The sequence below is a fragment of the Schistocerca serialis genome, chromosome 8 (assembly GCF_023864345.2).
Source record: "Schistocerca serialis cubense isolate TAMUIC-IGC-003099 chromosome 8, iqSchSeri2.2, whole genome shotgun sequence".
Classification (NCBI taxonomy): Eukaryota; Metazoa; Arthropoda; class Insecta; order Orthoptera; family Acrididae; genus Schistocerca; species Schistocerca serialis.
The window spans coordinates 149387416-149403155 of record NC_064645.1 but is presented as its reverse complement, the minus strand read 5'-3'; the positions used below and the strand labels follow the sequence as shown (position 1 = coordinate 149403155).

Here is a 15740-nt window from a genome sequence, read left to right as displayed (position 1 = left end):
ACATCCGGGTTTGAGTCCCGCTGCGTCACAAATTTTCAAATTTCACTACTGGGTAATAGATCTATACGTAATACAGTTGATGTCAAGGAATCGCAGACAGTGTCTTAATTTAAAAAAAATCTTTTTCACATAGCAGGGCAGCTGCTTCTCGTGGCATTCCGAGGTGTTTGTCTTCAACTGACTGCCTTTCACACAGAATTTCCAGAAGGCGAGTTTTCGGCGAAAAAGAAAGTTCCCTTGAGGTTTGCTTGGCTCGGGGCCCATACTCGTTAAATTTGCGGCCTCCTGCCGAGAAAACGTTTTCGTCACGCCACGTTAACTATTTCTGGGAATCCTGTCCAGGGTGTGCATATCTCAGAGCGCGTAAAATTGTGTGAAACTGGCAGGAAGGCACCTGGCCATTGCCGGTATTGAAAACAGCGGTGAAGGCGCCAACCACCTGCCATTAGCATCGCACCAGCTTGCAGTGTTTCCTATAAAAGTCGTCCTAGAGCCCCCAAGGCGGTCTTCTTAACGTTGGGAAACTGATTTTGCTCATGTGGCTTGGCTCTTCATACACTCTTCTAAGCAAAAGAGAAAATTACACTACTGGCCATTAAAATTGCTACACCAAGAAGAAATGCAGATGATACACGGATATTCATAGGACAAATATATTATACTAGAACTGACATGTGATTACCTTTTCACGCAATTTGGGTGCATAGATACTGAGAAATCAGTACCCAGAACAACCACCTCTGGCCGTAATAACGGCCTTGATACGCCGGGGCATTGAGTCAAACAGAGCTTGGATGGTGTGTACATGTACAGCTGCCCATGCAGCTTCAACTCGATACCACAGTTCATCAAGAGTAGTGACTGGCGTATTGTGATGAGCCAGTTGCTCGGCCACTACTGACCAGACGTTTTCAGTTGGTGAGAGATCTGGAGAATGTGCTGGCCAGGGCAGCAGTCAAACATTTTATGTATCCAGAATAGTCCCTACAGGACCTGCAACATGCGGTCGTGGATTATCCTGTTGAAATATAGGCTTTCGCAAGGATCGAATGAAGGGTAGAGGCACGGATCGTAACACATCTGAAATGTAACGTCCACTGTTCAAAGTGCCGTCAATGCGAACAAGAGGTGACCGAGACGTGTAACCTATGGAACCCCATACCACCACGCCGGGTGATACGCCAGTATGGCGATGACGAATACACGCTTCCAATGTGCGTTCACCGCGATGTCGCCAAACACGGATGTGAACATCATGATACTGTAAACAGAACCTGGATTCATCGAAGAAATGACGTTTTGCTATTCGTGCACCCAGGTTCGTCGTTGAGTACACCATCGCAGGCGCTCCTGTCTGTGATGCAGCGTCAAGGGCAACCGCAGCCATGGTTTCCGAGCTGATAGTCCATGCTGCTGTAAAGGTCGTCGAACTGTGTGTGTAGATGGTTGTTGTCTTGTAAACGTCCCCAGCTGTTGACTCAGGGATCGAGACGCGGCTGCTCGATCCGTTACAGCCACGCGGATAAGATGCCTGTCATCTCGACTGCGAGTGACACGAGGTCGTTGGTACCCAACACGGCGTTCCATATTACCCTCCTGACCTACCTATTCCAAATTCTGCTAACAGTCATTGGATCTCGACGAACGCGAGCAGTAATGTCGCGATACGATAAACCGCAATCGCGATAGGCTACAGTCTTTATCAAAGCGGAAACGTGATGGTACGCATTTCTCCTCCTTACACGAAGCATCACAACAACGTTTCACGAGGCAACGACGGTCAACTGCTGTTTGTGTATGAGAAATCGGTTGGAAACTTTTCTGATGTCAGCTCGTTGTAGGTGTCGCCACCGGCGCCAACCTTGTGTGAATGCTCTGAAGAACTAATCATTTGCATATCACAGCATGTTCTTCCTGTCGGTTAAATTTCGCATCTGTAGCACGTCATCTTCGTTGTGTAGCAATTTTAATGGACAGTAGTGTACAAGCAAAACCTCCACCAGTAAAGAGAAGTAATTAATATAGAGGTAGATTTATTTCTGAAAATCGCCGGTGTTATTCAGTGCAGTCATTTATTAAATGACGGGAATTAAATTCACACAGTAATGAATGCAAATCATATTATGATTAGCACATGAGTCGCACCTGCACGGCAACAGACTGCAGTTTATCAATGTGTTCATTCTTTCGCGTGGTAAGAATGATTGTTCGGAAACTTCCGTTTTAGGTCTAATTTCCCGTTGCGGTCGTTTTGCGAGATGTAAATGGTAATAAACATGTTGCCTGACACGTAATGTCTCTAATTTTCAACTGTAAACCTCCGTAACATACAACGCCTCTCACAGCACCTGCTACAAGAAAATGGCTCTGAGCACTACGAAACTTAACTGCTGAGGTCATCAGTCACCTAGAACTTAGAACTACTTAAACATAACTAACCTAAGGACATGACACACACCCATGCCCGAGGCAGGATTCGAACCTGCGTCCGTAGCGGTCGCGCGGTTCCAGACTGTAGCGCCTAGAATCGTTCGGCTACTCCGGCCGGCGCACCTGCTACGGTAGATGCTCTGAGTAACCGATTATGTGCATATCACTAGCTTTGAATCTTCTATTAACGTAGCCTTGTTACGTGCCCACGCTGCAGGGCAATATTCGCAAAGAAGTTGATCGAACAAGTGCTTCCTTCGTGGATGGAATATATTTTCTTAAGATTCATCCAAACGAATACGGCCCCTCGGCATATGAATTTCGTTTATGAAGTCCTTCCACTTTCAATCGCTCCTGAGGATACTCCTAGAAATTAAATACTGTTACTGTTTCCACTAGTAGCGTTAATCATACAGTACAGGAATTGTTCTCCTTTGTATATGCAGTACGCTATATTTGTTCACACTAAGCCTCTGTAACAATCGCGTATCCTCTGGAATTCGATACGGTCTTCTGGTGTTACTATCACCTTGGGGATAACGGCATCGACCACGAACATCCTGCATCTGCATCTTAACAGACACTCCGCAAACCACTGAACAGTGTATGGCGGAGGGTACATCGGAACAGCGTCAATGAATTGTTTTCTTATTCCATTCGCAGGTACTGATAGAGTGAAAAGTGACTGCCTATATGACTCTGCAAGTTCCATAACCTCTCTCATCTCATTCTTCGAAACGCTGCGTCAGGTACACGATGATGGAGGCATAATGTTATCAGAGCATTCGTTTAAAGTTGTTGTTGTTGTGGTCTTCAGTCCTGAGACTGGTTTGATGCAGCTCTCCATGCTACTCTATCCTGTACAAGCTTCTTCATCTTCCAGTACTTACTGCAACCTACATCCTTCTGAATCTGCTTAGTGTAGTCATCTCCTGGTCTCCCTCTACGATTTTTACCCTCCACGCTGACCTCCAATGTTAAATTTGTGATCCCTTAATGCCTCAGAACATGACCTAGCAACCGGTCCCTTCTTCTTGTCAAGTTGTGCCACAAACTCCTCCCCTATTTTACTCAATACCTCCTCATTAGTTACGTGATCTACCCATCTAATCTTCAGCATTCTTCTGTAGCACCACATTTCAAAAGCTTCTATTCTCTTCTTGTCCTAACTATTTATCGTCCATGTTTCACTTCCATACATGGCTACACTCCATACAAATACTTTCAGAAATGACTTCCTGACACTTAAATCTATACTCGACGTTAACAAATTTCTCTTCTTCAGAAACGCTTTCCTTGCCATTGCCAGTCTACATTTTATATCCTCTCTATTTCGACCATCATCAGTTATTTTGCTCCCCAAATAGCAAAATTCCTTAACTACTTTAAGTGTCTCATTTCCTAATCTGATTCCCTCACCATCACCTGACTTTATTCGACTACATTCCATTATCCTCGTTTTGCTTTTGTTGATGTTCATCTTATATCCTCCTTTCAAGACACTGTCCATTCCGTTCAACTGCTCTTCCAAGTCCTTTGCTGTCTCTGACAGAATTACAATGTCATCCGCGAACCTCAAAGTTTTTATTTCTTCTCCATGGATTTTAATACCTACTCCGAATTTTTCTTTTGTTTCCTTCACTGCTTGCTCAATATACAGATTGAATAACATCGGGGAGAGGCTACAGACCTGTGTCACTCCCTTTCCAACCACTGCTTCCCTTTGATGCCCCTCGACTCTTATAACTGCCATCTGGTTTCTGTACAAATTGTAAATAACCTTGCGCTCCTTGTATTTTATCCCTGCCACCTTTAGAAATTGAAAGTGAGTATTCCAGTCAACATTGTCAAAAGCTTTCTCTAAGTCTACAAATGCTAGAAACGTAGGTTTGCCTTTCCTTAATCTTTCTTCTAAGATAAGGCGTAAGGTCAGTATTGCCTCACGTGTTCCGATATTTCTACGGAATCCAAACTGATCCTCCCCGAGGTCGGCTTCTACCAGTTTTCCCATTCGTCTGTAAAGAATTCACGTTAGTATTTTGCAGCTTTGACTTATTAAACTGATAGTTCGGTAATTTTCACATCTGTCAACACCTGCCTTTTTTGGGATTGGAATTATTATATTCTTCTTGAAGTCTGAGGATATTTCGTCTGTCTCATACATATTGCTCACCAGATGGTAGAGTTTTGTCAGGACTGGCTCTCCCAAGGCCGTTAGTAGTTCTAATGGAATGTTGTCTACTCCCGGGGCCTTGTTTCGACTCAGGTCTTTCAGTGCTGTGTCAAACTCTTCACGCAGTATTGTATCTCGCATTTCATCTTCATCTGCATCCTCTTCCATTTCCATAATATTGTCCTCAAGTACATTGCCCTTGTATAGACCTTCTATATACGCCTTCCACGTTTCTGCTTTCCCTTCTTTGCTTAGAATTGGGTATCCATCTGAGCTCTTGATGTTCAAACAAGTGGCTCTCTTTTCTCCAAAGGTCTCTTTAATTTTCCTGTAGGCAGTATCTATCTTGCCCCTAGTGAGATAAGCCTCTACATCCTTACATTTGTCCACTAGACACCCTGCTTAGCCATTTTGCACTTCCTGTCGATCTAATTTTTGAGACGTTTGTATTGCTTTTTGCCTGCTTCATTTACTGCATTTTTATATTTTCTCCTTTCATCAGTTAAACTCAATATTTCTTCTGTTACCCACGGATTTCTACTAGCCCTCGTCTCTTTACTTACTTGATCGTCTGCTGCCTTTACTACTTCATCCCTCAGAACTACCCATTCTTCTTCTACTGCATTTCTCTCCCCCATTCCTGTCAATTGTTCCCTTATGCTCTAGTAAAGTACTTTCTTTAAATTTACCCTCTAGTGTTTAGAGAGAAATACGTCTGATTTTTTACAGGGATTCCCCAAGCTTCTCTGTTAAGTTTTTCGAGTGGGGTGTACCAACTTTATATGACCCTTTCTGCATTACGGCGCTTCCAGCACTGTCGAGTGGATCACTTACATCGATGCAGCTACTTCGCAGGCCAAACAAAACCAACCGCAGCAAAGCGATTTCATCAGTAGTAGTGTTTTGTAAACCACATCTTTTTCTTAGTAGTTATAATTCCTAAAGTGTCCGACTACGAGTAAAAGTGCGGAATCTGCTTTTCTTACATTCTGTTATGTAGTCATTCCTCATTAGGCAGTTACTGTTTCCAGTGATTTCTCTGCAACAATGTAACAGAAGAGTACTGGATTTATTCTTCAATGTATGCACTATGTTACATTTATTTGCATCCAGTATAAACTTCCAGTCTCTCTGCCAATCTTCGATCCTCTGCAATTCGCTACAGTCAGCCGGTACTCTATTTCGCTTATCTGTGACCAGCCTTAGCATACTACAATGAGCAACCTGCATGTGTCTTGTAGATATACCATTACTTTCGTATAGATAGAAATTGCTTACAAAACATTACTAAAGGTATAAATGTCGTGTGACTAGGGCCTCCCGTCGGGTAGACCGTTCGCCGGGTACAAGTCTTTCGATTTTACGCCACTTCGGCGACTTGCGCGTCAATGGGGATGAAATGATGATGATGACGACAACACAACACCCAATCCCTGAGCGACGAAACTCTCCAAACCAGCAGGGAATCGAACCCGGGCCCTTAGGATTGACATTCTGTCGCGCTGACCACTCAGCTACCGGGGGCGGACATTACTAAAGGTAAAACCGCTTTACGTGATTGGTTGTGGCTGCCACGCAAGCAGCTGCATTCACGTAAATGATCCACTGGATAGTCTTTATAGCTCCATGATGCTGTGAGGCTCACATCAGATTGTTAGATTTATTTCTTAAAAGTGACAGAAAAGCTCGTGGAATTGCTGGGAAAAAAGATTTCTGCAAATACCTATTCGGTGGATTTAAATAAACTGCTTTAAAGGAAGACTGTGATAGCATTGTGCCACCACCGTCGTATGAATGACGTACCATTCTTGAGAATGAGATAAGAGTGGTTAAAGCATGTACAGAGACATACAGACAACTATTTTCTTCCTGTACCAGTACATGAGAGTGGAATATCAGAAAAAAACCATAACACTTTTATAACGTACGCTCTGCCATGCACCGTACACCGTGGAGTATAGTTTTGTAGTTGTAGGCTATTCGTGGACGGTGTTGTTTCCTATAAGGGGATAACAGCATCAGAAAACTGTAGTGAGGTGCACAGGATCAACGACTGGTACCGAGACTGAATGTAAACAAATGTGACGTACTGCACATATGGTTGACTCACAATATGGTTGAAACAATGATTGCCACATTATGTGTAAGGGTAATCGTCAGGAGCAATCTAAAGTGGACTGACTTTATAAGCGAAAAGCCTATGCCATGGGCTCAGATTCGTTTGGTTGAATCATAATGAAATATAATCCATCCACGAAAGAACAGGGTTACAGAATACTTGTTCAACCGACATCTTTGTGTAAATTGCTTGTCTGCTTGGAACCATTATCAGATCACCTTAATAGACCCAAAGTTAACGACATACACACAATTATTTATTCAGGGGGTCTCCTGTAGTAGATTCTGCGAGGGAAGCGTTCTGCATCATGGAGACGACCTACTTTTGAAAATCCGATAGAGTATGTTCCAAGCAACACAGTACTTCCTCCTACACATCCCACACCAGGAAATAAGAGCTAATACGGAGGTTTACCGGATATCATTCCTTCCACGTAAAGAGAATGTGGGCGTGTGGCTGTGTGGTGCAGGTACCCTCAAACACATATTGTAAGGAGGTATGCGGGTGTTACACATCTGATTTTCGGTACAACCTTTGTATAGACACTAGAATCGACAAGAGAAAGCTTTATGGAGCTTCCAGTGTTACAATATGCACATTTGTTTAGTTCCTAACTACTGCAAAAGTAAAGAATCATTTTGTGACTCCGTGTTATCTTTTACGTATAAGTTGTAAATGTAATCCATTCTTCCATGTTTTTTGAGGAATAACGTATAGTTAATATTATTTGTAATGAAATCTCCTATTGTGTGCACGTGCACTGTCAGAGGAGATGTACGCTACTGTATCTGAAATCCGATATGAAAGGAAATCATATAGACCATTCCGCTACAAAAATGGCTCAAATGGCTCTGAGCACTATGGGACTTAACTTCTGAGGTCATCAGTCCCCTAGAACTAAGAACTAATTAAACCTAACTAACTTAAGTACATCACACACATCCATGCCCGGGGCAGAATTCGAACCTGCGACCGTAGCGGTCGCAGATTCCAGACTGTAGCGCCTAGAACCGCTCGGCCACCATTCCGCTACCAAACAGCACATGAACAAAATGTATTTATTAAAACCGTAAATCTTTACATACTGTTAAAGCATCTTTGCACTGTGTGTGAAGAACCTCGTAAGAAGATACTTTAAGACTAAGTAATGCTCATCTCAGATGTTATACTAACCAATGTCTGTTTATTAGTAACCTAAATTCCTGTAGAATCCCGTATTAACTACAGGATATGCTCTAAATAGAACTGTCTAATTTCTTTTATAGATCTCATTCAGTTTTGTACCCCGTCACCCTCTGCCGGTCAGACAATGCAATAACAATTATTATTACAGTTTAAAAACGTCTGTATGCGTCTGTGCAGAAGAAACTTGGTGGGTTGGCTGCCGTGCAACTGCTAGTTGTAATATGTAAGCCTGTGAGGACAATGCTACAGATTTATTGTGCTTAAATAATGTGTAAACATAACACTACGTGACGTAAGAACATTTTGTCAAAGAGGATTATGTTCCGTTGTAAGTGGGAGATGACACCATTTATTTGTACTTTGACAGAGACATTCTACGAGCATTGTGATTTCTACACTCAGATACATCGCAGAAGTCGATCATACACAAGAAAGTAGACGTTTACTGTGCAAGTATTTCATCCTCTTAACGTTTGTGACTGAAATGTGTGTAATTATTTGTACAGGGATACCGTGCTACAAGTAGTACATACCTGAGGGTAGTGGGATGTTAATAACATCTTATTCTTCGAAAGCACTGAGACGGATAAGAGACCAGTTAAAAAATTACGGCGCTACCTATATATTCTGTCTCTAATGGCCATCATGAAGAGAAATTTATCTTTTCCTGCTGGCGCTGTGTGGGAGATTTCAATTTACCAGATATAGACTGGGACACTCAGATGTTTAGGACGGGTGATAGGGACAGAGCATCGAGTAACATTATACTGAATGCACAATCCGAAAATTACCTCGAGCAATTAAACAGAGAACCGACTCGTGGAGATAACATCTTGGACCTACTGATAACAAACAGACCCGAACTTTTCGATTCTGTATGCACAGAACAGGGAATCAGTGATCATAAGGCCGTTGCAGCATCCCTGAATATGGAAGTTAGTAGGAATATAAAAAAAGGGAGGAAGGTTTATCTGTTTAGCAAGAGTAATAGAAGGCTGATTTCAGACTACCTAACAGATCAAAACGAAAATTTCTGTTCCGACACTGACAATGTTGAATGTTTATGGAAAAAGTTCAAGGCAATCGTAAAATGCGTTTTAGACAGGTACGTGCCGAGTAAAACTGTGAGGGACGGGAAAAACCCACCGTTGTACAACAACAAAGTTAGGAAACTACTGCGAAAGCAAAGAGAGCTTCACTCTAAGTTTAAACGCAGCCAAAACCTCTCAGACAAACAGAAGCTAAACGATGTCAAAGTGAGCGTAAGGAGGGCTATGCGTGAAGCGTTCAGTGAATTCGAAAGTAAAATTCTATGTACCGACTTGACAGAAAATCCTAGGAAGTTCTGGTCTTACGTTAAATCAGTAAGTGGCTCGAAACAGCATATCCAGACAATCCGGGATGATGATGGCATTGAAACAGAGGATGACACGCGTAAAGCTGAAATACTAAACACCTTTTTCCAAAGCTGTTTCACACAGGAAGACCGCACTGCAGTTCTTTCTCTAAATCCTCGCACAAACGAAAAAATGGCTGACATCGAAATAAGTGTCCAAGGAATAGAAAAGCAAATGGAATCACTCAACAGAGGAAAGACCGCTGGACCTGACGGGATACAATACGATTCTACACAGAGTACGCGAAAGAACTTGCCCCCCTTCTAACAGCCGTGTACCGCAAGTCTCTAGAGGAACGGAAGGTTCCAAATGATTGGAAAAGAGCACAGGTAGTCCCAGTCTTCAAGAAGGGTCGTCGAGCAGATGCGCAAAACTATAGACCTATACCTCTGACGTCGATCTGTTGTAGAATTTTAGAACATGTTTTTTGCTCGAGTATCATGTCGTTTTTGGAAACCCATAATCTACTATGTAGCAATCAACATGGATTCCGGAAACAGCGATCGCGTGAGGCCCAACTCGCTTTATTTGTTCATGAGACCCAGAAAATATTAGATACAGGCTCCCAGGTAGACGCTATTTTTCTTGACTTCCTGAGGGCGTTCGATACAGTTCCGCACTGTCCCCTGATAAACAAAGTAAGAGCCTACGGAATATCAGACCAGCTGTGTGGCTGGATTGAAGAGTTTTTAGCAAACAGAACACAGCATGTTGTTGTCAATGGAGAGACGTCTACAGACGTTAAAGTAACCTCTGGCGTGCCACAGGGGAGTGTTATGGGACCATTGCTTTTCACAATATATATAAATGACCTAGTAGATAGTGTTGGAAGTCCCATGCGGCTTTTCGCGGATGATGCTGTAGTATACAGAGAAGTTGCAGCATTAGAAAATTGTAGCGAAATGCAGGAAGATCTGCAGCGGATACGCACTTGGTGCAGGGAGTGGCAACTGACCCTTAACATAGACAAATGTAATGTATTGCGAATACATAGAAAGAATGATCCTTTATTGTATGAGTATATGATATCGGAACAAACACTGGTAGCAGTAACTTCTGTAAAATATCTGGGAGTATGCGTGCGGAACGATTTGAAGTGGAATGATCATATAAAATTAATTGTTGGTAAGGCGGGTACCAGGTTGAGATTCATTGGGAGAGTCCTTAGAAAATGTGGTCCATCAACAAAGGAGGTGGCTTACAAAACACTCGTTCGACCTATACTTGAGTATTGCTCATCAGTGTGGGATCCGTACCAGATCGGGTTGACGGAGGAGATAGAGAAGATCCAAAGAAGAGCGGCTCGTTTCGTCACAGGGTTATTTGGTAACCGTGATAGCGTTACGGAGATGTTTAACAAACTCAATTGGCAGACTCTGCAAGAGAGGCGCTCTGCATCGCGGTGTAGCTTGCTCGCCAGGTTTCGAGAGGGTGCGTTTCTGGATGAGGTATCGAATATATTGCTTCCCCCTACTTATACCTCCCGAGGAGATCACGAATGTAAAATTAGAGAGATTCGAGCGCGCACGGAGGCTTTCAGACAGTCGTTCTTCCCGCGAACCATACGCGACTGGAACAGGAAAGGGAGGTAATGACAGTGGCACGTAAAGTGCCCTCCGCCACACACCGTTGGGTGGCTTGTGGAGAATAAATGTAGAAAATGTAGATGTAGACGGAACTTAACGTCTGTTTATCAAGATGAGTGGCAAAAGCCCTCTGCACGCACTCACTCGCACTGACAGTTGCGTAGCTGTGTATGTAGCAGGAGGACAATAGTTGCAGTGGTCGCGCACCATGGCGTGATGTGTTGCCTATATGGCCAGCATCAGCACAGCATGGGTGCCACAAGAAGCCTTTCGGGCAATTTGTTTGTTTACAATACAGATGTCGTCACTGTTCCTGTTCTAACCCAGTGGTGGTGGTAATATCACAAATGGGCTGCCAGCAGTGCGGGCCAAATTATTGAAATGTGGAAGCAAGGGAGACCAGTGTGATTCTGTGATGTCTTGTGCGTGACCTGCAGTGTGTCTTTTAATATCTACATTTCTGGACAAACGTCCCTGCACATATAGATGTTTTCAGTTTTCTGCTTTCTTAGACATCCCCAGTAACGCCATGGTGTCAAACTCCTCTTAAGTAGCCATGTTTGATTGAGATGTCATAGTGTGTGATAAATTTTATTAATTAAGATAAGGATATCTTCGAAAAGCATCCAGCGAGTGTATTGAATTGTGAACTGTAGCCATTAAGGTAAGGATGATGGAAGATATAAAAGCTAGCTTATTGCGATTTTAGCAGACAGAGTACGTTCTAAGTGATAATGATGAAGATAAGATTGCTGCTAGTTGTAATATGTAAGCCTGTGAGGACAATGCTACAGATTCATTGTGCTTACATAATGTGTAAACATAACACTACATGACGTAAGAACATTTTGTCAAAGAGGATTATGTTCCATTGTAAGTGGGAGATGACACCATTTATTTGTACTTTGACAGAGACATTCTACGAGCATTGTGATTTCTACACTCAGATACATCGCAGAAGTCGATCATACACAAGAAAGTAGACGTTTACTTTGCAAGTATTTCATCCTCTTTACGTTTGTGACTGAAATGTGTGTAATTCTTTGTACCGGGATACAGGGATACTGAGTCATAAATTTGATATCAATGACATAAATATAGAGACACTCATGTTTTGATTGCAGCTTACATCCTGGTTTAATGAACTGTCACCATTATGGGACATAGATTTCTAGCCATTAAAATTGAAAATCTGGCAGCCATGCTGGCTGGGTCACTACCTGCAGTAAGTAGTGAAATGCTTCATCCCCAACTTTTTAATCTCCCATCATTCATACGTCACTCCAGTACTGTAGAAGATGGGGGCACGTTGAATCCTTGATCCTATCTATTTGGGATTTCTGGCAGACATGCAGTCTGTGCCAGCTTGTACTGCGTCCCCATACGACAGATTGGGTACATTTCGAGAGCTGGCACTAGACGTTAGGTTTACAAAACAGTGGAGAATTCGACAGAACTATGTCAGACTTCTTGTACTGGATCTGAAGTTGAAAAGTGAACCTCTGTGTTTCAGTCAATGCCAGCGGTGACGGTGATGCTGTGGATGGCAGACCCATTCATACAGAACCTCACGTCGCCACCAGCCGAGAACGGCACCAGGCCGCTCATCTTCTGGATTCCCGTAGAAGTGCAACATTCGCCTGCCTACGAAATAACCTACGCCATCGAGGCGTTTTGCATAGGATCTGTTTCGGAGACGAGCATCCTGCTAGACATATTTCTGATAATTCTCATAGTCTCTGCAGCAGGTGAAATAGCTGTTCTGAATGAGAATATCGCTGGAATGAGGCTTTCGAACACTCGTGAGCGAGAAAAAGTAGAGCCAGACAAGGGGCTACAAGCTCTAGAAAGGAGTATTGATGAAGTGAGCATATCACAAACAGCCTACGTGTTCAGCGAGTACAGTTCAGACATTAAGCGCAATCTTTTCGTTCTGGATAGACATGACACGTACTGGAAACTACACAGCAGTTTAGTGAAGAACATACAACATCATGAAGTTATTCTAACGTAAGTATCTGTTTCATTCAAGGTCTAAAATATATTGTAACATTTGTGACAACTCACTCATATAAACCATATAAAATGTCTGAAAACCAGTTATGTCACATGTATAATTGTAAACATATCTGGTGCCGGCCGGAGTGGCCGTGCGGTTATAGGCGCTACAGTCTGGAATCGCAAGACCGTTACGGTCGCAGGTTCGAATCCTGCCTCGGGAATGGATGTGTGTGATGTCCTTAGGTTAGTTAGGTTTAAGTAGTTCTAAGTTCTAGGGGACTGATGACCTCAGAAGTTGAGTCCCATAGTGCTCAGAGCCATACATATCTGGAGGGGGGGGGGAGAAGGTGGGGGGACGAGCAGTGCTGAAAATATGAGCCTTCTTAAAATCACGAGTATTTAATGCTTAAATGCTGTCTATCAGGTATTCGAGATGTTGCTTCTCAACCCTGTTCCGATGTTCGAGTTGGCTCTCCTAAGGTCATCAAGTGTGCGATGATGCTTTCTGCAAGCAAGTGCTAACCGGTCACAAGCGGGATCAATCTGGCTGTTATCTGCAGAGGTCACAGCCCACTCCATTTAGTGGGTTACTTCCTTTTTGTGGAAAGTATTCGCTTGGTGAGCATGGTGTGCTTTATCGTGTTTTATCGCCTAAATATGGTCTGCAGGACTGGACAAATGCATACAGAATCATGTTGTGATACTGTACTGCATCTTAAAATACCCTCAACATCCTACAAGGTTGGCTTCGTATTCTACGACTACGATCCGGCGACACGCAAACCTTGCATTCTCCAGTGGTGAGAACCCAACGTCATCAATCCAGCTTATATTTCCGGGGTTTTCTTGTCCACCTTTTATACGAACGATGGTTCTGTGGATTCGCAAAGACACCTAGGAACCCAATTGACCGTGGAGCCTGCTGGGTACCGGCTGGCGCGTTACAGCCCGAGAAAACTAACCAGTAATTCTGTCACATTCTGTTGGGGTTACCTGCGAGTATTAGTCGGCGGGTAGCAAACAACTACTGACAAACACTACTAGACAGGTACATAGCGTTGTTGCAGCGTGTGCAAATTTTGTATTTGTGTCCTCTTCTCGTTCCAAATGATCTGTCAACACTCTAAAAGCGAGCCATTCGGTCAGTATATGGAGGACAGGGATTTCAGCCATATGGGGGCTTCCCACATAGGTAGCCATAGGCTGCATAAACTAGAACCGGAACAAAGATGGTACAGAAAATTGAGACGTGTATCACTGTCATTTGCTGATCTTACCTACTGAGATACTACTGTATTTATTGAAATATTTTGCCCTGCAATTGAACACCCCTTATGTGCTGCTGTAAACTGGTCTAGAGAACTGAAGGGGTAAGAGATTCAAGGTGTTGTGCAGGAACTTCAAGCTCTGAGCAGGTATAAAGTGCTGAATAAACTGGTATAGGCATGCATATTGAATTTCAGAATATGTAAACATACGGAAAATGGTGCTGCGGTCGGCAACGTCTATATAAGACGACAAATCTCTGGCGCTGCTGTTAAATCGGTTACCGCTGCTGGTGTTATAGTCGGCGCACGAGCGATGGGACACAGCATTTCTGAGGTAGCGATGAAGTGGGGATTTTCCCGTATGACCACTTCGAGAGTGTACCGTGAACTTGAGGAATTCGGTAAAATACGAAATCTCCAACATCGCTGCGGCCGGAAAAGGATCCTGCAAGTACAGGACCAACGACAACTGAAGATAATCGTTCAACGTAACAGAAGTGCAACCCTTCCGCAAATTGCTACAGATTTAAATGCTGGACCACCAACAGATGTCAGCGTGCGAACCATTCAGCGGAACATCATCGACATGGGCCTTCGGAGCCGAAGACCTACTGGTGTACCGAAGATGACTACACGACACAAAACTTTAGGCCTAGCCTGGGTCTGTGAACATCGACATTGGCCTGTTCATGACTGGAATCGTATTGCCTGGCCGGACGAGTGTCATGGACCCTGCATGTCCGCAGGGGACTGTTAAGGCTGGTGGAGGTTATGCAATGGTGTGGGGCGAGTCCAGTTGGAGTGGTACGGGACCCCTGATACGTCTAGATACGATTCTGACAGGTGACACGTACGTAAGCATCCTGTCTGATCACCTGCATCCATTCATCTCAACTGTGCATTCCGAGGGACGTGGGCAATTCCAGCAGGACAACACGACCCTCCACAGGTTTAGAATTGCTACAAAGTGGCTCCAGAAACACTCTTCTGTGTTTAAACACTTCCGCTGGCCACCAAACTCCCCAGGCATGAACATTATTGAGCATAGCTAGGATGCCTTACAACGTGTTCTTCAGAAGAGACCTACGCCCCCTCGTACTCTTACGGATTTACGGACAACCCTGCAGCATTCGTGGCTTCAGTTCCCTCCATCACTACTTCAGACATTAGTCAAGTCCATGTCACGTCGTGTTGCGTGCTCGCGAGGGGCCCTACACGTTATTAGGTGGATGTACGAGTTTCTTTGGCTCTTGAGTGTACTTACAAAGCTTTGTTGGGAAGGTACAGCAGTGAATGTATCGGGTTCAGTACTGCTGTTATAGATGCTTGAAGCCGTAAACATGGCCCCAAAACGTTACCAGTTGTCAGTATTCCCCTACCTTGCAGCTCCAAAGGTTCTGCAGCCTTAGATCGCCTTTGCCCTTAGAATTCATGATAACTGCCACCTAATCGTATACTGAGTACAACCAGTGTGGATCTGCCTTTTAGACATATGGTATGGCGCGAGGATGTCCTGCTGACATCCCTCCGCTGTGGCCCCTCGTAAGAACAACTGCATTTCACACAACACTGTGGAACTCT

General features: G+C 43.7%; 1 protein-coding gene across 1 annotated transcript in view; it reads left to right on the top strand.

Annotated features, from left to right (window-relative positions):
- The window catches only part of LOC126416692 (uncharacterized), a 469710-nt gene that overhangs the window by 24169 nt on the left and 429801 nt on the right, over window positions 1–15740 (top strand). Inside the window, exon 4 of the mRNA XM_050084494.1 lies at window positions 12404–12900. Within this exon, the coding sequence (XP_049940451.1) occupies window positions 12404–12900 (497 nt within the window). The remainder of the gene's footprint in view (window positions 1–12403; window positions 12901–15740) is intronic.